This window comes from Callospermophilus lateralis, chromosome 1 (assembly GCF_048772815.1).
Source record: "Callospermophilus lateralis isolate mCalLat2 chromosome 1, mCalLat2.hap1, whole genome shotgun sequence".
NCBI classification, from domain to species: domain Eukaryota; kingdom Metazoa; phylum Chordata; class Mammalia; order Rodentia; family Sciuridae; genus Callospermophilus; species Callospermophilus lateralis.
In genome coordinates this window covers 149,890,826-149,917,267 of record NC_135305.1, presented here as the reverse complement: position 1 = coordinate 149,917,267, position 26,442 = coordinate 149,890,826, and the positions used below count along the sequence as shown (strand labels likewise).

At 61.1% G+C, this 26,442-nt stretch overlaps 2 protein-coding genes across 2 annotated transcripts; one reads left to right on the top strand and one right to left on the bottom strand.

Annotated features, from left to right (window-relative positions):
* Positions 1-348: 348 nt before the first annotated feature.
* On the bottom strand, positions 349-20,266 carry LOC143642072 (serine dehydratase-like). Its single transcript, XM_077110165.1, has 13 exons — positions 20,182-20,266; positions 18,300-18,382; positions 16,635-16,859; positions 14,710-14,814; positions 13,724-13,784; positions 12,210-12,336; positions 6,919-7,099; positions 6,776-6,815; positions 6,016-6,155; positions 3,190-3,278; positions 2,257-2,484; positions 1,575-1,699; positions 349-697 (listed from the first exon to the last, which is right to left on the bottom strand). Exons 1-13 carry the CDS (start codon positions 20,264-20,266, stop codon positions 507-509), a joined length of 1,680 nt encoding a protein of 559 aa, XP_076966280.1. The 3' UTR covers positions 349-506.
* An 870-nt stretch (positions 20,267-21,136) lies between these two features.
* LOC143637957 (L-serine dehydratase/L-threonine deaminase) lies at positions 21,137-25,771 on the top strand. Its single transcript, XM_077105334.1, has 7 exons — positions 21,137-21,289; positions 22,275-22,314; positions 22,543-22,682; positions 22,766-22,857; positions 23,304-23,531; positions 25,098-25,222; positions 25,563-25,771. The coding sequence occupies exons 1-7, from the start codon at positions 21,137-21,139 to the stop codon at positions 25,769-25,771; spliced, it is 987 nt and encodes a 328-aa protein (XP_076961449.1).
* The last annotated feature ends 671 nt before the right edge of the window (positions 25,772-26,442 follow it).

Sequence of the window (26,442 nt, the reverse complement as noted above, 5' to 3'; positions counted from 1 at the left end):
AGGAAGACGGTGGGTAGAAAGTTCTAGAAGAGTCCCTGGCACGTGACTCACTCAATAGACACTGTCCTCCCCCTAAGATCTGATGAGAGACAATGTCCCTGTCCTTCCTGACCCAGGCCCCCTGAGCTGGTCCTGTAGGTGAGAGGAGCCCTCATAGGACCTGGGCTGGCTGGCTTCCTGTAGCACAGCTGGGTGTGGGCAGTCACCTGTCACAGGACAGGATTAGGATTGTCACCGTGCCTCCTTGAGCTAGCGGAGGGAGAAAGACGGGATCCACGGGAGACAGCAAACTTGGCCCAGAGGGCTTTATTGGCTGTGGCTGCCAGGAGCCCCAGGAGCAGTTCTGGAGGGCTTCCTGGAGGAGGAGGAGGAGGAGGAGGAGGAGGAGGAGGAGGAGGAGGCCGCCATCTTGAATATCCAGGCAGCTCCCACAGTCATCCCCTGGAGCAGAGGCCCTGAACCAGCCACACGAGTCCATAGCCTTCGGGGGCGGGTCTTGGGGACCCTCAGCTTTGGCCCAGCTTGGCTTTCAGAGCCTGCAGCTCTCCGCTGTTGATGCCGTTGCCCCCACAAACGATGACCACGACAGAGGCCAGGGGGCCTAGGCGGCCCTCAGCCTGCAGCGTCCCCAGGAGGCCCGAGTAGATGAAGGCCAGGGCTGCACCGCAGGCGGGCTCCACCAGCAAGCGCTCATCATCTGGGGGGCGGGAGCAGAGGGAGGCCAGGCTCAGCTGGCCCCCCGCTCCACGGGCCACCCGGCCACCTCCTCACAATCTGTCACTCGCCTGACCCTCTCTCAGGAATCACCCCACCATCTATCTCTCCAGTCGTCCACTCCTCCATTCATCACTAGCCTGTCTGTCCATCCGTCACCGTGGCCATCCATCAACGTATCCATCCATCCGTCTCCTTTCCATCATTCGATTGTCTGTCTGTCCATCCATCAATATGTCTATTCATCATTGTGCCCGTCCATCCGTCCATCCATTCCATCCGTCCGTCTCGACATCACGCATCAGTCTCGCCCATGGCTGCCCCGCCCATGGCTGCCCCGCCCATTCTCCATCCCCCGCCCACTCTCCATCCCTGCCCCGCCCACTCTCCATCCCTGCCCGGCCCACTCTCCATGCCCCGCTCCCTCCCATCCCTTCAGCCAGCAGATCCCCGCGGGGCCCACTGCTGGAGCCTGTGCTGGAAGGACCCCAGGGGACACCACCCGGCCCCGCCCTCGTGGAGCTGGCCCTCTGGTGGCGACAAATGGGAACCAGCGGGGATGCACCCAGGGGCTGGTGCACAGGAGGTCCCCGGCCTGGGCACTGTGGTGGAGACCTGGGGGCTTCCTAGAGGAGGTGCCACAGTGACTCAGTCACTGGCCCTCTGTCCTAGGAAACGGATAGCGGGCAGGGCCAGGGATGGACGTGCAGAGGCAGGGACACCCTCCTCCACCTGCCCCACCTGCTCCAGGGCCCCACAGCACAACTGCCCATGCCCTGCCTGGGTCGGGCGCTGACAGCACCTCAGCCAGTGCACTGGGGACTTGCTGGGTCCTGGGCCAGCGGGGCCGTGCCACTCACCCAGGAACCGCTGCACAGCGCTCACGGCCTCCGCGTCGTCCACCACCTCAGACAGGACCCTGCACTCCCGCGTGCACTCCAGGGCCCGCGCAGCCACCGTCTTGGCACCCAGGCTCTTGGCCACGCTGCACGAGGCAGGCAGGTCAGGGAGAGCAGGGAGCTGGGGGAGCTGGTCCCCACCGGCCCACACCCTGCGAAGACTATGCCCCCTGTCCAGAGCCCCCCAGGCGCCAGACTCCTGGACCCTGAGAATGACCAGTGCAGCAGCAGTCACCCTGGCCCTTCCACCGGGGAAGCCTGGACACAAGAGGTTCACTGTCTGTAACTGTGGGGCACACAGACAGGAGGCAAAGCCCCAGGGAGCCCTCCCCCTTTGGGGGCAGGACAGCCGGCCACTTGGTTGTCCGGGGCAGCTTGGTGTCTTCATTTCCTAACTGCCCTGCATCTGGCTCAACCTGCTCTTCAACGGAGCCGACCAAGGAGGACTTGCTCTATTAGTGGGTGAGGCTTGGCGGACCCCACCCTTCCTCTGCTGCTCATCATTTCCCAATCAGATCCTCAGTACTGTGCCTGGGGGACAAGGAGACCCCTTTCGGACCTTGTCCACCCTGCTGGCTGGGACAGGAGGCGCTGGGCACAGCAGCCCGCCCATGGCCCCCTCCAGCGCCTGGCAGGGGCTCACCTGGTGATGTCCGGCAGCGTGACCAGCTTGCCTGCCTCCACGGCGGCGTTGAAGCTGTGCGCCCCTCGGGTCTCCATGGCGATGATGGGCACGTGCTGCCAGCCCACCTCCACCAGGCCGGCCACCACTCCTGCCAGGAGTCCCCCGCCGCCCACTGCCAGGACCACGGCACCTGGGGGGGTCCCCAGGGTGGCCTTCAGCTCCCGCACCAGGCTGGCGTTGCCTTCCCTGGAGAGAGGAGTGGGGGGGGACACCACAGGTTCCTGGATAGGGGAGTCTCTAGGGCTGGGCTCCCTGCCCCCACATATGCACAAATCCCTCTCCGTCCCCTCCCCACAGCCAGCAGGCAGGAGAGTCCCTGTGGGGGCCCGTCGTCCCCTGCATTCCTTCCTTCAGTCACCCCCACCACCACCTCCCAGGCACTTTCCTGGACATGACCCCAATGAGTCCCCCAACAACTTTGGTAAGAGGCAAAATGTTAGTGCACGTGGTTGAGGGGACAGGCCTGTCACTTGGACTCAGCTGAATGAAGTTGTGGGGCTAGTACTGGCTGTGTGATGTTGGGCAAATTGCTTAACCCCTCTGTGCCTCTGTGGTCTGGCCTGTGAAACGGTTTTAACAACAGTGCCCCCAAGGGCTTTGGGGAGGATACACAGGAGGGCACAGGGAAGGCCCTTAGCCTGGGGTGGGCCCCAAAGCCCATGTTCCGTCTGTCAGGGGGACTTAGCGTCACCCTTTCCGTCTCACAGATCTGGATCCTGGGGTGCAGGGAGGTGGGTTGCTGTGCAGTCACAGGGTCCCCGAGCAGCAGAGGCAGGGCCTGGACCCCCTCTGTCCACTGTGGAAGCGTCTTTTCCCCCGGGCCTTGCTTTCCCTTCTGTCCAGGGCAGGACCTGACTTGGTGAGGGTCTCCCGTGCTGGGCCTCCTCTTACCATATCAGAGGGTGGTCAAACGGGGGGACGTTCACCCAGCCGTCCCTCTTGGCCAACTCCTGTGCCCTCAGATTGGCATCATCCCAGACCTGAGGAGAAGCAGAGGGGACCCTCCGAAGCCCCAGGCGCCGGCTCCGCAGAGACCAGAGCAGGTGCCGAGGCTCCCAGACGCCCAGATCCAGGGAGCTGGAGGGTCCCCTCGCAGTGTTCCCTGAGCGTGGGACTCGGCCAGGAAGAGGGCAAGGTGGCAGGAAGAACCACGGCATGGACAGAGGGAGGCCAGCCCTCCACCAACAAGAAGTGGGCGTTGCGGGTGACTGCCACCGCTTCCCACCCTCGGAGGGACAACCTAGGGACGGCCTTGGGATCCCAGTCGTCCCCAGGTGACCGGCTCACTCCTGGTGTTGGGGCTTCCTTCCCTCCTGCCTCCTGCCACTGAAGGCGCCCCCTGCAGGCACCCCCGGGAACTACAGGCACCTGGTCCTGTTCAGGGCCCACTCTGGGGGACCCACACCAAGACCCCAGGTGAGAGGGACCCCACTCAACCGACCCCAGGGAATCCACAGAGAGGAGCTAAGGGCAGGCAACAGCCCCCTGCCCAGGCGAGGCAGGGAAGGTCACGGAGCCAGAAACCACCCTGTGCGCCCTCCAGGACCTCAGCCCCCGGGGCCCGGCCCGCGCAGAGGACTCGCCCACAGGAGAGAAGCCCAGGAAAGGGTCCTGCCCATGGGAGTTCGTGGAAAGACGGGCCTCGCTGCTCTGAATCAGGGAGACAAAGCTAGACTCAAACCCCGCGGCCCCCAGCCTCCCTCCTGGAGGCCCAGGGCAGCCTCCTCCCAGCTCTGCCTCCTCTACTGCCCACCTCCCATCCCTGCCCGGAGCAAGCGAGTGGAGCCACCCGTCCCCCCTGCTCAGAGCCTTCCCTGGCTCCCCACTGCCCTCCGTGGGAGCCCAGATTGGCCGTGCCTACAGCCTCCCTGCTCCACGGGGCAACGGCCCTCCCTCCGCCCTCTCCTCCCGACTCCTCCCCTGGATGCGGGGCTTCAGCTGGACGCACCCTGCTGGCCCCCTTGCCAGGCCTTTGCCCAGGGCCTCACCTCTGTCCCCTTTCTCCACAGAGAGGACTATATTTCTCCTTCAAGACTGAACTGAGGGGACCCTTCTGGGGGGGCTTTCCGGGTCCCCCTCCCCAACCCTGAGGCGCAGCCTGCTGAGCTGTGACCCGTGTCCAGGTCCCCACTGCTCCTTCGTCACAAGTGCGTGCCTGTGGCCAAGCCCACCCGGCCCCTTGATGCTGGTGTCCACCTGGGACTTGCTCTGGCCATGGCCAGTGGCAGGACGCACAGCGTGGGCTCTGAGCAAAGGTCTGAAGGGACGTCACATTCCATCTGAGACCCTCTGGCCATGGCCGTGAGGAGAGGGTGCTGCGGGGCCCCGGACGACCTGCCTCTGCCCTGTGCAGCAGGGGACGCTGCCTCCACGAGCCCAGGGAGGGCAGCAGAGCCTCTGCCCAGCGTGGGCTTGGGCTTGGGCCACACGGCCCCCTCCAGCAGCAGCTGCTGCCTCCCCTGGGGCCTGGGCTTCATAGCACCACCAACCGAGCTGACCCCAGCTGGACACCTGCGTCTCCCAACACACGCCAGTGCCCGAGCAGAGCCCACAGGGTCCTGCCCACACCAACCGAGCTGACCCCAGCTGGACACCTGCGTCTCCCAACACACGCCAGTGCCCGAGCAGAGCCCACAGGGTCCTGCCCACACCCAGGACCCCTGACACGGCAGGCCCAGGCAGGCACCGGGGACTAGGATGGTCGGGAGGGGCGGGTACAGGATGGTCGGGTGAATGAGTGGGCGGGCGGGTGATGGGTGGGTGGATGGTGGGTGGGTGGATGGGTGGTGGGTGGATGGGTGGATGGGTGGATGGGTGGTGGGTGGATGGGTGGGTGGATGGGTGGGTGGATGGGTGGATGGGTGGTGGGTGGATGGGTGGTGGGTGGATGGGTGGTGGGTGGGTGGATGGATGGGTGGATGGTGGGTGGGTGGATGGGTGGATGGGTGGATGGGTGGTGTGTGGATGGGTGGATGGGTGGATGGTAGGTGGATGGGTAGATGGATGGATGGATGGGTGGATGGGTGGTGGGTGGATGGGTGGTGGGTGGATGGGTGGATGGGTGGTGGGTGGATGGGTGGTGGGTGGATGGGTGGTGGGTGGATGGGTGGTGGGTGGATGGATGGATGGGTGGTGGGTGGATGGGTGGTGGGTGGATGGGTGGTGGGTGGATGGATGGGTGGGTGGGTGGGTGGTGGGTGGATGGGTGGGTGGATGGGTGGATGGATAAGTGTGTGGATGGGTGGATGGGTGGGTGGATGGGTGGATGGATAAGTGTGTGGATGGGTGGATGGGTGGGTGGATGGGTGGATGGATAAGTGTGTGGATGGGTGGGTGGGTGGGTGGTGGGTGGATGGATAAGTGTGTGGATGGGTGGATGGATGGATGGGTGGGTGGATGGGTGGATGGATAAGTGTGTGGATGGGTGGTGGGTGGGTTGGATGGCTGGCTGGGTGGATGAGTCCATGAGTAGGTGGGAGGCCCCAGAGGGAGAGAGGAGGTGAGAAGCTACCTAATGGAAGGGTGGCTGGAGAGATGGGGTCACCAGAGGAGGTGTTTTGAGGACAAGGAGAGGCGAGTGGGGTCCCAGCCCTCAGTGCAGCATAGCGCCCTCTCTCCCTCCTCGGCTCAGCCGTCCTGAGTCGACCTAGGAGGCGACTCCCCCAGGAGCGGGAGGGGTGGGGACGTCCCGGGCTGCTGTCTTCCCTGGGTCCTCACCTTTCCAGCCAGCTGCACCTCGGCCCCCTGGCCCCGCAGCCTCGTCACCACCTGCAGGGAAGTGGACTCGGGCAGCACGATGGTGGCCGGGATGCCAAGCTTCCGAGCAGAGTAAGCAGCAGCGATGCCCGCGTTGCCCCCTGGGGTCAGAGAAGGGGTGACGTGTGCAGAGCGGCCCGGGCCTGTTGACACCCCCAGCTCTCCCTCCACCCCCTTGGGAGTCACGCTTATGCCCCCCGCTGACTCGTCCCCTGGCTGCAGAGGTGGACACCTGATCTAAACTGAGCCAACCGGAGAACTTGACCTCTCCACCCACGACTGGCTTAGGGATGAGTAGTGACCCAGGCTGGGCCACAAAGAGGAATTCTAAGGCTGCGGAGAAGTTTTTCTCTTCATTCGAGTCAGGAGATAGCAGACAGCAGGTCCCTCCTGCAGACATCTTGCTGTCGTGAGGCCAATGGAGAGGAGAGAAAGAAATAGGAAAGGAAGAACCGCACAAGAGGCCGCCTGGATCCAGCTGGGCCTGAAAGCCACAGAGCCTGAGGATGTTCAGTTCTTGGAACCTGCAGCTTAAACCTGGTGCTACCACCCTGAGTCCCCAATTCTGGGAAGAAGCCCAGGAGAGGACATAAGAGATGGCTGCCTGAGATTTGACCCTGATAAAGAGGCCAAGCCCTGGACATCTACAGTCACCCCAGACAGGTTCTCCTCCCCAGCCCTGCCCCGGGGACCCCCACAAAGCAGAAAGGGGTGGGGTCACCTGAGGAGCACACCAGGTGTTTGCACCCCCTCTTGGCCATCTGGGGAGAGAAGGAATGGCGTCAGGGGCTAGCCCAGGCGGGCGGCCTTGAGGCCAGTGCAGGGCAGCTGGCCGCACCCTCCCCTCAGCCCACATGCCCTCACCTGCTGGCAGAAGTGCCCGATGCCCCGGATCTTGAAGGAGCCGGCCGGCTGCATGTTGTCACACTTGAGGAGGACCTTCACGCCCGCCTCCCGGGACAGCGCCCAGCTCTCCAGCAGAGGCGTGGCTGTGTGGAAGTGGCCAGCCGGGGCGCCCTCCATCCCAGCCACCAGGGGGACGGCCCTGCAGGGGCACACGGTCCTCAGGGCCCCAGGCAAGAGGCGGGGAGGCTGAGGCCCTGGGCCTGGGCACCCTGAGCCCCGCTGCCTGCCGAGCTGGGAGACCCAGGCCAGCGCCTGCACCTCTCTGGGCCTCAGCCTCCCCTCTGCCCAGGAGGCTGATCGGGCAGGATGTGACCCTCATGACGAATGAGTTCATCCAAGTCCCCTTGGGACACTGAGCACCTACGATGTGCCAGGCAGAGGCCAGACCTCGCTATCCAGGTGGGCAGTCGGAATTACAGGAGTCCACACAGGAAGGAGCGACCCCTGGGGTCCAGTGGCATCCAGAACCAGGTTGCAATTCCTTGGGGCCATCACATGGCCTCAGTGAGCGTGGACACAAGGCCTGCACCCTCATCCCTGTCCGTCCTGCTTCCTGAATTCTTATTTTCTCCATTATTGCTATGACCATTATTCCCCTGATTATCACATCCATAAACATGTCAGCATGTGTCCCTAAAAGCACTTTAAAAAAAAGTACATGGTTTCACCACTGTATACATTTGTCCAAACTTATTGCACTCCATACTTAGAGTGAGATGATCTGATTTCATGTAAATTATGTCAATGGTGCTACTTTTAAAAAGCAAGGTTGTGTAACTCACACCTGCTATCCCACCTACTTGGGAGGCTAAGGCAGGAGGATGGAAAGTTTGAGGCCAGTCTCAGCAACTTAGCGAGACCCTGTCTCAAAATAAAACAAAAGGGGCTGGGGGTGTGGCTCGGGGATAGAGCGCCCCTGGGTTCAATCCCCAGGACCATGAAAATTTTAAGAATTAAAAAGAAACGAAGGAAATTCTAAGCATCTCATTATATGTGACCGCTGCTTGGTTTCATGGCTGGTCGAGGGATTTAAAGGTTTAATTTCTAAAAGTTTCTTTGTCACCCGCTCTGGTGGGGCTGGGTGAAGCAGGAGTGAGGGGCGGGGCTGGGACTGGGCGAGCCTCCTCCCCAGGGGCCTGACTCCACCCAGAGGGCGAGGCCTTGAACTCTGTTCTGACCCGTAGGTCGTCACAGGGGGTCTATGGGACACGGGGAGAGCATTTCTGCAGTCCCAAGGTCCAGAGCAGGTGGGCGGATGGGCAGGGAAGGAACAGCCCCTGGGCGGACGCTGCTCCACGGTGGCCACCAGGGGGCGCGCCACACCCTACACCGCCCGACTTGGGGTCTGCGCTTAGTCTCCGAGGGCCGCAGAGCAGAGAGGACCAGGTTTCCTAGCCCTTCATCTGACCCTGTGCCCTTGGGACCTCCTTACCTTCCCCACCCTCGCCCTACAAGGCAGGGCGAAGTCCGAGCCTCTCCACAATCTCATCCCAATTCTGGAACCCAAAAGTCTGGGCGTTAGGATCAAAGTTAGAAACCAGCTCTGAGCTCCTTGGCTATGTGACCCAAGCAAGTGTCTTGAGCTCTCTGTGCCTGTTTCCCCTTCTGTCAAATGGCGATAAATACAGTCCCCAATTCTCAGGTTGCGGTGTGCGTGAATAAGGATAACAGCTACCAGTGGTCGAATTCCTAGTAGGTGGCAGACAGTGGCCGGGTTCTCTGGGGTACTACCTCACTGGGGCCTTTTAACAATGCCAGCACACTCACCCTTACTCTATCCTGTCTCTAAAGCACCCACAAGGTGCAGGCCTTGACCCAGGAACTGGGGACAGCACAGTGAAGCAGGCAGGCGTCCACTTCAGAGCTGACTGTCTGATGAGGAGAACAGCATGCAACAAATATCAGCACAGACAAACAAAATGATCAGAAATGGTGGAAACTGCGGGCGGAAACACAGGCAGGTATTTGTGAATAAAGATCAAGGGGACCTGTTTTGGGTGTGCAGGCCAGGAAAGACCTGCAGGAGGTGGGACATCGACACTAAGACCCGGAAAGCGAGAGCAAACTGGCCATACCACAGGCGAGAGGAGCTGTGTGTCCCAGGGTGGTGGCAGGATTGAGCCGGGCCATGTGCTGAGGGCGCGGACTTTGGCCTGACAGCCGCGAGGACTTGCTGGGAGTCGGGCACTCTGCCAGGCACCCTCTGTCTCCTCTTATCTGACGCTCACACAGCACCGAGGCCATTTACTAGCCCAGGAGGCCCAGAGGGGTCGCCTCCAAGGTCACACAGCTGCGAAGGTCATCCAGCTAGGAAGTGTGGGCTGCGTCTGCTGCTCATCCCCTGCTTGTTAGCGTGGCCACGATGAAGGGTGTGGGCATCTGATACATAACTGCCAACTTCTTCAGGCGTCAAGTGCCCCCAGCTCGGTCCCCACGCGTCTCCAGCCCCCTTCGTTATAGCAACCATCCCCCCAGAGACAGCAGGCATCAGTTAAAGGCCGGCAGCCTTATCAAGTCCAGGTTGGTCCCTTAGGGCTAGGCGGACTGAGGCCTTGGCCCAGGGACATGCAGTGCTTGCCAGAGTGGCAGCCACCAGGACCGAGGTGGCAGCCTAGGCCTGCTCCCCGTGGGACAGGCAGTGGGGACCCGGGGCTGGGGCCCAGATCCATCCCAGCAATGCAGGGCCCGGCTGTCCCTTCTCACGGGCCTCATGGTCTCCCATGAACTGGGGTAAGGGGCCCTCGCTTTCCACGCCTTGACCCTGAGGGCTACCTGGGTGGCCCTCCACAGTCAAATCCCCGTGGAGCCTGGGGCCGGTCCCTGGTGGGGTGCCCAGCCCTGCCCTCTGGCCAGCAGGACCTGCTGTAGACCCAGGGTCCCCTGCAGGGCACCCTGAGCGGATGCACATCCCCAGGGAGGGCTCAGACCTCGCTGCTCCCTCTGCCCGTCCACCCAGCTGACCTTGGCCCCCAACCAGGACCCCCCCCACTCACACGCACACCCCGGGCCCCAGCAACACTGCTGCTCTGGGCTCCTCACCTACCTGAGCTGTCCCCAAGCCAGCTGGGCCCTGGCTGCTGCCGGCCAGCCCCTGCCAGCCTCTGCCAGCCTCCCTGGCCCTGGCCCCGCCTCCTGTGTTAAAGGGGCAGCTCCCACCCAAGGCTGCCTGGGACAGAGGCGGAAAGCAAGGGAGGTTGAGGCTCACAGCCGCCCCAGCCTCCCCATGTGCATTTCCCCTGTCAGATGGAGGAGCAAAGGGAGGCTCAGAGAGGGACACTCACTTGGCCGTGGATGCCCAGCTATCGAGGGGCAGAGATGCTAGACCCCCTCCCGTGAGAGACTTCTCCCAATCTCCCTCCGAGCCCAGGGCTCATCCCAGGCCAAACCCCATCCCTTGAAACGGGAAAGCAGGGACAAGGAGGTGACCGTCATCTGTCATATGAGAGGGGCTTGGAGATTTCACACCCCACTCCGGGGCCCAGTTACTGCTCAGATGAGCGGCTGACCACTGATCCATTCACTCAATAACTATTTATTGGACACCTACTATGTGCCGATCCCTGGGACCTTTAGCCTCAGACAAGATAAGGCGTCCCCTGTCGTCACAGCACCTTTGGGTGCACAAAAGAGGAATTGTCATCTCTGCTAGGGATGGGGACAGCTGGGAGGTGAGTGGGGCTGAGCAGCAAGTGGCTTGGGGACAGTGGACGGGGCAGGAGCCACAGGGATGTCTGAGCCAGTGACAGGCACCTCAACCTTGCCCAGGGGCACTGGGGAGCCACGGAGGGCGTTAGGCCTGGAGGCGACTGGGTCTGACTGACGTCTCCATTGCCACCTCCCTGGTGAACCCCAGCCACGCACACACGCCTGGGCCTCAGTTTCCCTGTCTGTAAAGTCGAGCTCCCAGGAGGACCCAGTGTTGTGTGTCCCCCCTGGACCATGTGTGACCTCCTGGGGTTGAGGATCAGCTCCTGGACACGTGGCGTCAAGTGGCGCTGTCTAGATGGTCGCCGCCCGCCGTGAGGACTCTGGCGAGTTTCTCCCCAGCCTCACACTGAGCACGCCCCACCCTTGCCAGGTGCCCTGTCCTTGCCAGGTGGTCAAACCAGGGAGAGAGAGGGACACCTGATACGTGACAGTCACACCCCAGGAGGTCAGAGGGCAGAGGTTTACCAGGGGGCAGCAGGGGCGAGGGATCTGGGCCGGCTCCAGCACATGGCTAGGGCTTAGACAGGAAGCACAGCTGCACTTATTTCATGCCTACTGTATACCAGCCCTTTTATATTGACTAGCAGAAATAGCTTTTAAATAGTTGGAGATTTTTAAATAGTTGGGAGTTTACTTCTGTGTGCATTAGGAGACATATACACTGTGTGTGTGTGTGTGTGTGTGTGTGTGTGTGTGTACACATAATATCAAACCCATAATTTTGTGGATATTAATGCTTAGGGAGAAGTGAGGTGTTAAAATGTTTAAATGCAATCTCTTTAAAGTATTAAGCATAGAAGAATGTCCCAGTGTGGCGGTGTGCCGAGGTGTTAGATCGAAGACCCCAGAGCCAGGCCATGGTACAAGCATAGCTCTGCTGTTTCCTGGCTGTGTGACCTCAGGCAAGTCACCTGACCTCTCTGTGCCTTGATTTCCCAGCTGTAAGATGGGGATAGAAATAATCCTTTCCTACGAGAGCTGATGGGAGAGTCAATGAGCAAATGTCTGTGAAGCCTTTAGAGAAGTGGCCGGTGCTCGGGGTTGGGTGTTCTTGCTGCTCTTTGCTGTCATTATGACCCCTAGGAAAGAGGTGACGTGACAATATGACACAGATTGCAAAGGGGGGAATGCCTGAGGTCTGGGAGTGTGGCGTCCTTCTGTCACAGAACACTTATGACTACCTGGGGAAGTGCATGGAGAAAACAGGCTCAGAGACCCAGGCACTTTCCCAAGGTCACACAGCAGCAGAGCCAGGGCTCAGACCCAGGGGCCGGAGCCAAGCTCCGGCTGCAGTGAGGAGAGGCTGGCAGGGCGGGCCGGGCCACTGGCCATGTTCGTCAGCCAGTCCCGTCCCTGACACCTCGGCCTGCCACCCAGCCACCCTGGCCTGTCCCCTGGCTACTCATTAAGCTTCATTTCGCCATCCTCTCCCGCAGCTGGTGTTCCCAGACGGGGTCACTGCATGAAGAGAGGACGGAGTCTCCACACCGCGATCGTCACCACCCGGGTGGCACATTTCGCGGGTACCCTGCGTCACGCACCTTCCGAGTTTCACCAGATGACGAAGGAGCAGGGCCGTGGGGCAGGGGCAGCAGGGCAGGCGACAGCAAGTGGCCCACCTCTCGGCCCCCGGCATCATGGTGCCCGCCAAGGGCAGCGTCTTCAGCCCTGTTAGAGGAGGCAGTCGCCGGAGCCAGGGGTCTCAGGCTGGGCCGCACTCACAGGCCACGGCTGAGTGGCCCTGTCCTCTGTAGGACGGCCGCCCTGACCCAGCCCGTCCTGACCGCTCCCCACGCTGACCCGACACCCAAGGGCCCCTGTTGGCCCTGCAAGGGTTGGAACAGTTTGAGACCCTGGTGCGGAGGTCTCTGTCTCTGTCCCTCTCTCTCTCTCTGTCTCTGTCTTTCTCTCTCTGATTCTCTCTCTCTCCTCTCTCTCTCTCTCTCTCTCTGCCCCTCTAATTTTAATTATTTAAAATTTTTTTTTTATATAAAAGTGAAGCAAAGGGGCAGAGGGTGGCGAGTGAGTCTGAGGGTGGTTATTAGGTCATGGAGTTCTGAGCAGTCGCAAGGATCTAGTTAGATCTCAGTCTGTGCCTCCCAGGAGACGGCGGTGATACGTGATGGGGGAGAAGGGAAAAGAAGTAGGGGCAGCTGGGACGGTGGCCCGCGCCTGTCAACCCAGCAGCTCAGGAGCCGGAGGCAGGAGGATGGCAAGTTCAAGGCCAGCCTCAGCAACAGCGAGGCCCTAAGCAACTCAGTGAGACCCTGTCTCTAAATAGGGCTGGGGACGTGGCTCAGTGGTTGAGTGCCCCTGGGTTCAGTCCCTGGTGCCCCCAAAAGAAAAAAGAGAGAGAGAGAGAGGAAGAGGCAGCTTGTGGCCGCCATTTCAGATTCTGGGAGAAGCACAAGGAGCTAGGGTGGAGGCCAAGCCCCGGGACACCTTGAGTTTGCCTCCCGCCTGCTGCAGAATGGTTGACACAGGATACCAGGAGCACAGCTGGGATGACCCTGGGCCACCTGGGGTGGGAGCAGACCACCATGGACCCAGCAGCACCCCCACTGCTGTCCTGGTCCCCTGAACACCCCTGACACCCTAGAAGAAGGGACCCCCCCCCCATGACACAGACGAAGTATCGGCTTGACATGACACGAAGCCAGGTCAGGGAGGCCCAGGGAGGTGTGGGTTGGCGCAGGTGGTCCGTCCGCGTGGCTGAGACTGGACTCTGCTGAGAAGTCTTGGGCTTTCTTTTTCTTTTTTTTTTTTTTGGGGGGGGGGTACCAGGGACTGAACTCAGGGGCACTCACCCACTGAGCCCCATCCCCAGCCCTATTTTGTATTTTATTTGGAGACAGGGGCTCCCTGAGTTGCTTAGGGCCTCACTGTTGCTGAGGCTGGCTTTGAACTCAGGATCCTCCTGCCTCAGCCTCCCAAGCCGCTGGGACTCCCCCTCCCGTGTGTCCACCATGCATGACAATAACCCCAGCGGGAGGCTCCGCCTGGTTGCAGGTGCCTGACCTCGGCCGTGGTGGCAGTTTTAGACACAAGGTCCCACCGAGAAGCTGTTTGCCACATTTGGAGATGACGCAAAGCTGAAAGGCCACAGGCAGCACCATCTAATAGGACAAAAAAGGTCCCGTTAGGACCCAATTCGAAAGCTGGACTGTGGCCACAGGTGCACCGCGTCCAAAACAGGGAGACCAGGCTGGATCGGATCCATTTCACAAAGAAAAAAAAATGTCAACTTCTCCAGGGGGTTGGGGGAGTCACAGTTAGATAAGGAACAACGGCTTTTTAGATAGAAGACCTTCTTCCCACAAGGCCCCAAGCCACTGAGCGAGACCCTGCCTCGAAGTTCAGAATGTCAAAGGGCTGGGGAGGCGGCCCAGTGGTCCAGCGCCCCTGGTTCAGTCCCCAGAGTAAGAAAGAGAGGGAGGCCAGGGGAGGAGCGGGCGGGAGGTGGGAAAGCCGGTCCTTGGAGGCCGCGTGGGGGTTGGAAGTGCCCAGGCTTAGGGCCGGGCCTGTCCTCTGAAACAGGAGTGGGGAGCCTCCTCTTGGAGCAGGTGCCCGGGCTCGCAGGGGTGGGGTGGGGTCGATCCGAGGCCCTCCAGGGCCCAGGCTGCACGGAGCCCGGGACCTCTCGGAACCTCTCGGCATCCCCCTTTGTCCTTGTTGAACTTCTCAGATGCTTTCCTGTGTTTCATTTGACAGTGAACTAAGCCGAGTTTACTGAGCTCCTACTGTGTGCCAAGCCTGGCCTGGGTGCAGGGAATTCAGCGCAGGGATTCACAGGCCAGCGGGTGTGGGGCGGCAAGTTGTGCAGACAAGGGTGGGCGGGGTGGTTTTAGATGGGGGCCAGGGAACCCCCTCCGTGAAGGTGACAGGCAAGTCGACACCCAGGGGTGTGGAGGGGAGCCAGGTGGACCTGTGGGAAGAAGATCCAAGGCCCAGGCCCAGGATCCCAGGGCTTGGGCAGGCGCTAGCGGTAGAGGTTGGCTGGATTCTAGGTGCCGGGAGCTCAGGCTGCAGTGGATACCGTACCGTGAGGGACGGAGGCAGCGAGTGGTTGGAGGCCCAAGAAGGGGGCAGGGGCTGCGGGGAGCAGGCAGGAGGCGGCACAGCCCGTTCTGGGCTGCTGTGGCCCCACTGGGGAGAGACCGGGCCGCCTGGCTGCAGAGCGCCCCAGAGCTCCAGCCCAGGCCCAGCGGGGAGCAGGCAGGAAGGACTGCTGAGCACCAAGGGGGACCCCAAAGTCCGGGAGAGTGGGGGGCAAGGAAAAAGGTGGGGACGGGCACAGCTGCTGGCCTCAGGCCCTCGCTCAGGCCCAGCCTCTAACCTTGCAATGCCTGGCCGCGTCTTTGTCCCCATCTCAAGGATGGGAAAGGAAGCCAGGGCCGTGAGGTGACCACCCCGAGGTCACACAGCTGGGTGGCAGTGCCAGCCCGGGGGAATGGACACAGGACTCTGAGACCTGAGCTAATCAAAGACACCAGAGCTGCCTGCCAACCAGGGAGGCCAGGGGACAGCACCCACCCCCCAGCTGTGAAAACACCCGTCACACCCCCACTGGCTCCCAAGGACACTCTGACCTGACTGTCCTCGGGGACAGGGAACACTTCCCAGAAAGGTGTGATGTAACAGCAGCCGACGTGGGGACGTGGGACGTGGGACGTGGGGCGTGGGAGACGCTTGCCCAAGGTTCCCCAGCCAGGCTCCTGCCTCCCCCGGGGCAGAGCGAGTCCTCAGTTTGTCCATCTGTTAATGGGGAGAGGCCGGCCTCGACGTCCCTCCCGATTCCCAAGACCTTTCCAAGGAGACCCAGGTGGGAAAAGAGGGCTTCTGTGCTCTGTCCGTCACCCAGAGCCAGGGACACAAGTGCCCTTTGAACACCAGAAACTAAAAATGGCCATTTTTTTTTTTTTTTTTTTGGTGCCGGGGATTGAACTCAGGGGTGCTCCACCACTAAGCCACGTCCCCAGCCCTATTTTGTGTTTTATTTAGAGACAGGATCTCACTGAGCTGCTTAGGGCCTCACTAAGTTGCCCAGGCTGGCTTTGAACTTGTGATCCTCCTGCCTCAGCCCCCAAGGTGCTGCGATCACAGGTGGGCGCCACCGTGCCCAGCTGACCATTGCTTCCTGAGTACACAGTCTGCACCAGGCACTATCCTGACGGTTTTACGTCAATTAAGTTATTAAAACCTTATAACAAATCTAATCATAGATATGGAGGCACAGAGAAGTGCTGGCATATTACACAGGTCACACAGCAAGTTGATTTGAACTTGGAAAATGTTTGCACAGATAAATAAAATGTGGTGATGTCCTTATGATGAAATATTATGTGTTCTAAAAGGAAAGGGTACGGCGTCACGCTGCCACATGGAGGAACCTGGGAGACACTGTTAAGTGACCGAAGCCAGGCACAGGGGAAGGAGAATGATCCAAGAGCAGGCAGCGCCTTGGAGACAGGTGGATTGACAGTTGCCAGGGCGCAGGGGAGAGAGGATGAGCAACGTCTGCTGCCGGCACAGGGTTTCTTCAGGTTCCAAAGTCGCAACCCTGTGCGTGAGTGAATCGTCCGGCATGTGAATTGTTTTCCCAGTCGAGTTGTTCTTTCCAGACATGAAGGGCCGGCCGGGCTCCAGGACGGGCCGGGTGCCCTCTCTCTGTCCCCTTGTGTTCTTATTTGTCTGTTCCAACGATGACACGACACATCTTGGTTGAAATAAGTGGGTCAGACAGGCAGATCTCAGGAGAGAGTTGTCCCCTAGTCCCTGCCACCTGCAGCCCCAGCTCCCTTCCCAGCATCCGTGAGACGGAGATGAAGGAGGGAGGGTGACAAAGGGGACGTCTCCCTTCAGTCCTGTCACCTGGGCCACCATTACCTCATATGGAGATGCTCTTTAAACCTAAATCTGGGGCTTCCGAATGTGACCAGGCTGGCCATGTGCCCTCTGTCCCCTACCCCCACTGGCCTTGTGTCCACAAAGGACTCAGAGTCCCCGAATTCGCACTCCCGAGCTGCCACTTGCCACTGCTGGCCTTTGGCAGGCGTCCCAGCCTCTGAGCCGGTCTCCTCGCCTTCCACGTGGGGCCCAAAATGCCCACCCCCTGCTCCCCTGGGGTGGGTGACCCCACGTGGCAGACACGTGGTGTGGGATCTGCCCATCTCTGGCCGCGTGGGCGCCGGCTGTATACAATTAGACACGTGAGAGTGGCTGTCTGTAGGGTGCCCACAGCCCTCCAGCTCTGCCACCTCGTGTCCCCCGCCCACACCCCCGTGGACATCCTGCTAGGGAGGGGGCTTGGAAATGTCATGCAAAACCAGGGAGAGCCAGCAAAACGGGACAGCCTGTCCCACGGAGGGGCGTGGCTGTGCGAGCCGTGTGTGCCCTGGCCGCCTCGTCTCCCCTGGTCGCCCTCCAGCTCATCGACATTCTACTCCCGGCCTGACGACAAGAGAGCTTTGTTGAGAGGCCCAGGGAAAGAACTAGCCAGATTGTGAGTGCGTGTGTGCGCGTGTGGACAGACGGACCTCTGCTCACAGCCAGGGACAGACCCAAGGACTGAAGGGAGTTTTCAAATGCAACATGCTCCAGTTCCTTGATGGTGGAGGTGTTGATTATGATGTTGGTGGTAGTGATGGTGATGGTTGTGGTGATGATGATAGTGATGGTGGTGTTGGTAGTGATGGTGGTGGTGGTGGTGGCAATAATGATGGTGGTGATGGTTGGTGATAGTGATGATAATGGTGGTAGTGATGATGATAGTGATATTGGTGTTGGTGGTGATGGTGGTGATGATGATGATGGTGATGGTGGTGGTGATAGTGGTGATGGGTGATGGTGGTGATGGTGGTGATAATGATGATGGTGGTGGTGGTGCTAGTGATGTTGGTGATGGTGATGGTGATGGTGATGGTTGTGATGGTGGTGGTGGTGTTAGTGATGTTGGTGATGGTGGTGGAGATGATGGTGATGATAGTGATGTTGGTGATGGTGGTGGTGATGGTGATGGTAGTGATGTTGGTGATGGTGGTGGAGATGATGGTGATGATAGTGATGTTGGTGATGGTGTTGGTGATGGTGGTGATAATGATGATGATGGTGGTGGAGATGATGGTGATGATAGTGATGTTGGTGGTGGTGGTGATGGTGGTGATGATGATGATGGTGATGGTGGTGGTGATAGTGGTGATGGGTGATGGTGGTGGTGGTGGTGTTAGTGATGTTGGTGATGGTGGTGGTGATGATGGTGATGATAGTGATGTTGGTGGTGGTGATGGTGGTGGTGGTGATGGTTGTGACGGTGGTGGTGGTGTTAGTGATGTTGGTGATGGTGATAATGATGATGATGATGATGATAATGATGTTGGTGGTGGTGGTGGTGGTGTTAGTGATGTTGGTGATGGTGGTGGAGATGATGGTGATGATAGTGATGTTGGTGATGGTGGTGATGGTGGTGATAATGATGATGATGGTGGTGGAGATGATGGTGATGATAGTGATGTTGGTGATGGTGGTGGTGATGGTGGTGATAATGATGATGATGGTGGTGGTGATGATGGTGATGATAGTGATGTTGGTGGTTGTGGTGATGGAGGTGGTGATGGTGGTGGTGACTAACTTACTGTAGACTCATTCAGTTCCTGGCCCTTTACGTAATACCTTCTCCCATCTTCTGAGATCAGGAGGGAGATGCCATTGTCACCCACTGTACAAGTGAACACATGATGGTGGCAGGGGGCGAAAGTGGCTTGCCCAGGGCTACACAGCTGTGCACCACAGGCCAGGCTGGAGCTCTGGCCCCCGAGTCTTGGCCACCTGCTCCCATGTGCCAAAAGACTCTTGAAGGAGGATCAGGGACAGCAATGAAGAACTGTGCTTGGATTGCAAGTTTGGGGGTCAGGCTGCCTGGGTCCCCATCCCAACTCCTGCCTCTTCCGAGCTCTGTGACCTGGGGCAAGTGACCACCTCTGAAACCCCCGTCTCCTGGCTGTGAGGTGGTGGTAATAACAGTCCCCACCTTCCCTGTGGCTGGACACTTATTATTGTGGCTATTGTTTCTCTGTCACCAATCGTAGCCAAGCACACACCAGGGACTTTAGATTTCTTATAATGGTCCCTGGGAAAGGTGTTGTCCTGTTTGCAAGTGAAGACACTGAGGTGGGGGGAAGGCAGGAGGACCCTGTGGACAGGAGAGTAGCAGCTCCCCACCTCCGGGAACCCCAGCTTCTGAGGGGGGCGGGGTGGGGGCGGGGCGGGGGCGGGGCCGGCCCTGCTAGCCCATTGGCTGCCCGAGGCATAAAGCAGGAGCCCAGGGAGGATTCGGGCCAGTCCAGCTACCTCCCTGGGTCCCTGAGACCATCAACACCATCTCCCTCTCACTCCCTCACTCTGTCCAGACGTCCAGCTCCTTCACTGTGCCTGGTAAGTGGCCCTATCCTCAGTCACACCCCAGGACCAGCCAGGGTTTGCCAGGGGACAAGGGGTGACAGGGCCGGTGACTTGCTCTGGAGCCAGCGGCTGGGTGCGCGGCCCGCTCTGAGCCTCAGTGTTCCTACCTGTCAGTTGGGGGTGACAATGGGAGCTTGCTGCAGATGAAATGAGAGAGCACTTAATAATAACCGGTGACATTTGCTGAGCACCTGCCACGGCCGAGTGAGAGGGCGAGGGTGGGGGTGACAACCCAAGGCGGGTGCACAGAGGCAGGGGTGGCTTTCCTGTGCCAGGCCCCCCACCTGGCTCCACATCTGTGGGAAGAATCGTGACCTGCAGGACAGGGTCCTCCAGATGCCCCCGGGGTCCCTGGGGTGGGCTCCTGCACTGGCAGCCAGGGCATGGGGAGCTGTGCAGGCCTCCTCTGTCTGTGGTCAGAACCAGTGTCCACTGTCGGGGTCAGGCCCTGCTCTCTGATTGCATTCAGGAGATGTAAGGGGGGAGGCCTCAGGGCCCTGTCAGCCCAGACAGCTTGGGGCTCCCACATGTGAGGGCACTAAGGCTGGTGCCGTGGCCAGGACCCCCCACGGGGATGTCTGAGCCAGTCTGGGGGAGGGGGCTTCCTGAGTCAGGAGCACCCAGGTGAGGGACGGGAAGTTGGGGCACGGGCTAGCTGCCTCTGGTGCCAGGCTTCTTGGGGTGCGGGGACACCAGATAGGCCCTTGAGCCGGCCACCTGTGATCTCCTCTGCCCCAGCCCAGGTTGGGGGCATGAGTCTCCCTGTGGCTTTCAGTAAGAGAGAGGGACGGACGGAAAGGCCACGGGGGTGTGCGTGGACTGGATTCTTGGCCATCTCCACTGTAACCACCCAGAGCCAGCGCAGGAGGGGTGGCCTGAGCCACACCAAGGTCCTGGGGAGACCCTGAGCTCGAGAAGCCTGCCCCAGACCTGCCCCGCCTCCCTGCTGTGACCTAGGACATGCTGGTGTGGCCGCTGTGTCACCAACTACCCAGAAACGGCTGCAGCCGGCAGCGGTGCTGTGGGCTCCACAGGGCTCAAGGGGGCGGTGCGTACCTGGGGTCCTCTCAGGGCGCAGGGGGATGACGGCTGAGCCAGACTCACTGCGAAGCTCCCCTACCCCACGTCTCACAGTGGACATCACCGCCAGCTGGGACCTCCCGACCCTGGGTGGACCCCAGGGGCCTCCATCCAGGGAGGGAGCCCACTGTTCTGACCAGCCGGCTGTTCTGACCTCGGCTTGGGACAGTGATGACAGCAGCCACTCTGCAGACTCCAGAGGTGGCTGTGTCCCTCCCTTCCCAGCTCCACATTGGACATTTGGAATTGTCCCTGGCAAGAGTAGGGACGTCACAGAGGTGGCCCGCGTCACTGTCAGGGCTTTCAGTCCCTTGATTGCTAAACATTTGCTGACACGCCGCAGTTTGGACATTACATAGTGTCCCTGCCCCCAAGTCACGGGAGCCCAGGGCTCGGGAGGAAGCTTGGCCTGCGTGTCACGGTGTGGCTTCATGAGAGGTGTGTCCTGGTGGGAAGGACTGTGGTGGCCGTCTTGGAAAACCTGACCTGAGCCTGACCACCTCCCAGGATCGGGAAAAGCCCCGAATGACATCATGGTTCCCGGCTCGTGCTGACCACTGGAGGGTGATGACTAAGGACAACAGTGGAGCCGGGCTGGCTCGGTCACCCTGCACGCCGAGGCCCTGGCTTCATCCCCAGACGACAGAAATGTCTGTGTTTGTGGCAGGACCCAGCCAGCACAGAGGCGTGGGGGCTGAGCGGCCTCCCGAGAAGCCCCCTGCCCAACAGTTTTTTGGTAGTGTCCTGAGGTCCTGCCAGGGAGGCAGCTGTACTGTGCCTGTGGGGACCCGGGCACTTTCGCCTGTACTCTACTGCCCACTTTGTCCTTCTCCCCGGGGAATGAGGGGCGGGGCCACTGGCCTCGGGGTGCCCACAGCCAGCATGGTGCCCACTCTCCTGACGCTCCGGGCTTCTGACCTTTGTCCCAGCGATGGCGTCTGGAGAGCCCCTGCACGTGAAGACACCCATCCGGGACAGCATGGCCCTGTCCAAAGTGGCCGGCACCAGCGTCTATCTTAAGATGGACAGTGCCCAACCCTCTGGCTCCTTCAAGATCCGGGGCATCGGGCACCTCTGCAAGACGGTACAGGACGGGTCAGGTGCCATCTGGGCAGGTGGCAGCCCCCTTCCTGGACAGGGCAGGGCCAGGGCTGGGTGGACCAAGCGGAGATGCAGGCTATGGGGCGGCTCCCCACATGCACTGCATGCTAGGACGTCCCCCGACTAACAGGTGATTGTGCAGGAGGGTCCCTATGGAGCCAACCCTGAGCCAGGCTCTGGAAGGAAGACGCAGAGAGACTAGAGCAGAACAAATCCCGGAGAGGGAGGGGGAGGGGGAGGGGGAGGGGAGGGGAGCAGGAGGGAGAGGAGGGGAGGAGGAGGGAGAAGAGGGGGAGGAGGGAGAGGAGGGGGAGGAGGAGGAGGGAGAGGAGGGGAGGAGGAGGGAGAAGAGGGGGAGGAGGGGAGGAGGAGGGAGAAGAGGGGGAGGAGGGGAGGAGGAGGGAAAAGAGGGGGAGGAGGAAAGGAGGGAGAGGAGGGGAGGAGGAGGGAGAGGAGGGGAGGAGGAGGGAGAAGAGGGGGAGGAGGGAGAGGAGGGGGAGGAGGGGAGGAGGAGGGAGAGGAGGGGGAGGAGGAGGAGGGAGAGGAGGGGAGGAGGAGGGAGAAGAGGGGGAGGAGGGGAGGAGGAGGGAGAAGAGGGGGAGGAGGGAAGGAGGGGAGCAGGAGGAGGGAGAGGAGGAGGAGGAGGAGGGAGAGAGGGGAAAGGAGGAGGGAGAGGAGGGGGAAGATGAGGGAGAGGAGATATTCCAGGGGGAGGGAGGAGCCCAGGCGAAAACGAGGAGGCAGGCCAAGCCTGCTGGGGCACACCTGTCATCCTGCAACTTGGGAGGTTGAGGCAGGATTGAAAAGTTTGAGGCCAACCTCAGCAATTTAGTGAGACTCTTGCTCAAAATTAAAAGGGCTGGGATGGTAGATCCAGGGCAGAGCTCCCCTGGATTCAATCCCCAGTACACAAAAAAGAAAGAAAAGACACGGAGGTGGACCTGACCCTTCCCCTCTTCTCCCCACAGTGGGCTGAGCAAGGCTGTGAGCATTTTGTGTGCTCCTCTGGTAAGTGACCAGCCTCCCCCGCCAGTCCTCCGCTGTGTGTGCTGAGGCCAGGTGCTTCGCCTCTCTGGGACCTGGGTATCCCAGCTATGATGGGTGGCAAACCTTTGCAGTAGCCGGGTTTGGAATTCCAGGAGGAGGCCAGTGGGGTGTGGGGAGGCCTGAGCTGTAGGTGGAGGTCCAGCAGTCCTGGCCCTCGGGCGCTGACCTCCAGCCCACCCCTCCTGGCAGCGGGCAATGCAGGCATGGCGGCCGCGTACGCCGCCAGGAAGCTGGGCATCCCGGCCACCATCGTCGTGCCCAGCACCACACCGGCTCTCACTGTGGAGCGGCTCAAGGGGGAAGGCGCCATGGTGGAGGTGGTGGGCGAGGTGAGTGCCCACCCTCAGGCTGTTGGGGCACGGGCGGCCGACCAGGCCCATCGCCTTGACTGTCCCCACCCCTGACCTCGCAGACGCTGGACGAGGCCTTCGAGATGGCCAAGGCACTGGCCAAGAACAACCCCGGCTGGGTCTACGTCCCCCCCTTCGATGACCCCCTCATCTGGTGAGTGCAGCTTGGGGTCACTTGGCACACGGGCAGCCACTCCCGGGTACCACTGGGCTGTGACGCTCGTCACCACGCGAGATGCCGGTTCTCTTGGCTGCGCCCGTGACCTGTCCACGGGAGAGCACAGTGGGAGGAAGTCCAGGGAAAGAGGTCCTCTAGTCAGGTGGCCCTCGGGGACCCGGGAACTGTGTGGAGCTGCCCCGCAGCCCTGGCCACTGGCCTCTCAGCCCTGCCCATTGCCACGTTCATAGCTGGCACTGCTGGCCAGAGCAAGGCCCCAAGTAGACACAGAGCCTGGCGGCTGGCATCAGGATGGCACCTGGAGCAGGGGACCAGCTGCCCAGCCCCAGGGCACATGCTGACCCACCTGCCAGGGTGCCTCGGGCCCTGCCCGGTGCCTGCAGGAAGCCCAGCACTGACCTGTCACCGGTGCCACTCCCCAGGGAAGGCCACACCTCCCTCATCAGAGAGCTGAAGGAAAGCCTGGGCACCAAGCCAGGCGCCATTGCGCTGTCCGTGGGCGGCGGGGGCCTGCTGTGCGGAGTGGTCCAGGGACTGCAGGAGGTGGGCTGGGGGGATGTGCCTGTCATCGCCATGGAGACCATCGGTGCCCACAGCTTCCATGCCGCCACCACCGCGGGCAAGCTGGTCTCCCTGCCCAGGATCACCAGGTGAGAGCCCGAAGGTGCCCCCCGGGGAGCCTCCCTCAGGGTGGCCGGGAGCTGGCTCCTGGGGCCACCCACTGCACAGCGAGGAGCCCAAGGTTTTGGTCACTCGCCCAGGGTCACAGACAGTGAGTGGCTTAAACAACATGGAACTTGATTTCTCTTTGAAAGTCTAGAGGTGGCAAATCCAGAAGCCATTCCAGAAAGTCAGGGACCAGTGTTCCTTGGGCACCTCGCTCTACTGTCTTTGGCATGTGGCCTTATGGTCCAAAATGATGGCTTGCATGCCAACTATCACATCCACGTTCCATCAGGCAGGAAGAAGGAAGCAGGGAGAGGTTAGGCGCTAACCTTTAAAGACACAAAATGCAGCTGTTCCTTGATTTATAACTCTGCTCCAGGGTGACATCCTGATAAACCGTCACTTGTTGAAAATATTTCAAGTCAAAAGTGAGCGGCATACATCCAACCTGACACCCCCACTTAGCAGCACAGTGCCATAGAGTGGGTGGCCCCTTGCCATCAGCTGACCAGAGCTGTGTGCCACTGCCCGGCACCGCAAGAAAGGATGGCACCTCAAATCCATGCTCTGGGGAGAGGTCCAAACCAAGATTCCAAGGACGGTTCCCACCAAGTGCATCACTTCCCCGGTGAAGCACACCTCATGGCAAGTTGGGGACATGTGCTTCCGATGACCTCTCACGGGCCAGAACTTAGTCAGGTGGCCGCGCCTGGCTGCCGGGGACGGGGAGATGTCCTCACGCCAGGCATCCACGGGGCAGCTAGAAGAGAGGGCAGAGCAGGCTCAGCGCGCACGGCGGAGCCTGAGCCCCGGGGGGACCTTTGGGTTTCCCAGCCGGCCTCCCTGGAGGCTGCTGGGCTGGTCTCTGCCGCAGCCAGGTTGGCGCAGAAGCCACTGCTGAGCGCCTACTGTAAACTGCCTTAGGGCCACGGGGGCGCCCTCGAGATGCTCCTGGGAGATGAGCTGGGGATAGGACCAGTGGTCACCCAGGGAGGCTGGGAGAGTGTCCACACAGCCTCCAGCAAGGTCCCAGAGTCACATGGACCCTGCTCAGAGCCCCAGCGCTGCCAGGCCCTGGGCATGTGGACCTTGGGCAGGTGGCGGCAGGTTCTGCCTCAATTTCCCGTCTGTTAAGTCAAACCAACGAATAACAGCAGAATTCCATGACGCTGGGGAAGTGCTTGGCCTGATGCTGCAGTGGGCAGGACCACCTGAGGTCAGGGTCCGAGCAGCCCTGGAAGACGTCCTGGAGGAGGCATCTTTCATCCTGAGCCTTGAAGGACAGGGCAGGAGGGAGCGGCAGGGCCGCACAAGGCTCAGCGAGGACTAGCCTGGTGGACCAGAGCGGGGGTCCCGTGGGAGTGGCAGGGTGCTTTTGCTCGTGAGTGTCTAACACAGATGTACACTACTGACCCCGATCCAAACCATCTGTGCGCAGCAGACCCCGCCATCTGGGGTCCCTGCCACCTGCTGTGGCTCCGCTCACAGCCACCCTGTCTCCCCCGCCCGCCCCTGCCTCCCTCCTGTCTGCTGACCCCGGCTCCGGCCAGCGTTGCCAAGGCTCTGGGCGTGAACACGGTGAGCGCGCAGGCCCTGAAGCTGTCTCGGGAGCACCCCATCTTCTCTGAAGTGGTCTCGGACCAGGAGGCTGTGGCCGCCATCGAGAAGTTTGTGGGTATGTGCCACTGTCCTCGGCGCACCACGGGGTCCCGTTCACCCCAGTCCCCTGCGTTCCTGCCTCCCATCCTCACCTAGTACGCCCCACTAGTGGAAGGTGACCACTTGTGACACCCTCGCCCAGACCGTGCCTCAGGACCCTCTTTAACTGGGGCTTTGGCGATGGTGATCACTAGTCAATGTCAACCTAGGGCGAAACCCAGGCCCCTGTTGAGGGTGACAGTGGGAGGCGCGGCCCAGGACCTTCCGGGGCTCAGAGCCGACTGGCTCGCTGCCCCCAAGTCCCCTCAGCGGCCTACCGCTCCCCTGGGCCCACCATCCCTCACTGTCCCTGGCAGATGATGAGAAGATCCTGGTGGAACCGGCCTGCGGGGCGGCCCTGGCCGCCGTCTACAGCCACGTGGTCAAGAAACTGCAGGGGGAGGGGAAGCTGCACGCCCCGCTGCCCAACCTGGTAGTCATCGTCTGTGGGGGCAGCAACATCAGCCTGGCCCAGCTGTGGTCCCTCAAGGAACAGCTGGGCATGAAGAATGGCCTACCCAAGTGAGGGCACCCGCAGTGCCCCTGGCCGGGCCACCCTGGGGCTGGAGTCCCCAAGTCCCACGTGCAGTGACCTGGGCCTGGCAGTGAGCCTGGACCCGCATCACTGGCCGCTGGGCCAAGGACCAGGTGGGCAGCGGCAGGCGCAGCCATGGACTGAACCTCGCGTCTGTGTGGCTGCTCTGCAGCTGTCCCTGGCCACCCCTGCTAGGATGACTGCCCACAAGTGACACCAGGACCCTGGGGGGAGGGGCTGAGTGCCACTGGGGGCCTGGACCACGGGCCCTACCTCCTCAGCTGCCTGGGGAGGCGACGGGGCTAGTCCAGCCCGAGGCCCTCGGCCGCCCTCCCGGAGGTCAGCTACTCCTTTTTCTAACGAGCACTTTTTCACTGGAAAAGACGACTATGTATTTATGACACAGCGACTGTGAGGCTTTCTGTCCCCTGCGGTCTCGCCCCTGCCTCTGCGCCCTGCTGGGTCGTCCCCAGGTGAGGGACCCCGGCTGACCACGGGCCACCTATGCTGGGGACAGAACCACCTGGAGCAGGGCTCAGAGGCCAGCCTCACCCTGAGTCCAGTCCTCCCCGGGAGTCAGAGCCCCTGGGAGCCCAGTGGTGTGGCCCCACACCCAGGGTTGTCATCTCACACTGGACACAGGTTTCGGGGACAGGGAAGCC

Bases quoted from the DNA above. Each gene is read 5' to 3' on its own strand.
- LOC143637957 (XM_077105334.1), top strand. From the start codon at position 21,137: ATGGCGTCTGGAGAGCCCCTGCACGTGAAGACACCCATCCGGGACAGC. The intron at 22,315-22,542 runs GTAAGTGACCAG...CCCTCCTGGCAG, and splicing joins GCATTTTGTGTGCTCCTCTG to CGGGCAATGCAGGCATGGCG. The intron at 22,858-23,303 runs GTGAGTGCAGCT...GCCACTCCCCAG, and splicing joins TTCGATGACCCCCTCATCTG to GGAAGGCCACACCTCCCTCA.
- LOC143642072 (XM_077110165.1), bottom strand. From the start codon at position 20,266: ATGTCCACTGTGAGACGTGGGGTAGGGGAGCTTCGCAGTGAGTCTGGC. The intron at 13,785-14,709 runs GTACGGTATCCA...TTGTCCTATTAG, and splicing joins CGCTGCCTCCGTCCCTCACG to ATGGTGCTGCCTGTGGCCTT. The intron at 3,279-6,015 runs GTGAGGACCCAG...GCTTCTCCTCAG, and splicing joins AGGTGCAGCTGGCTGGAAAG to GTCTGGGATGATGCCAATCT.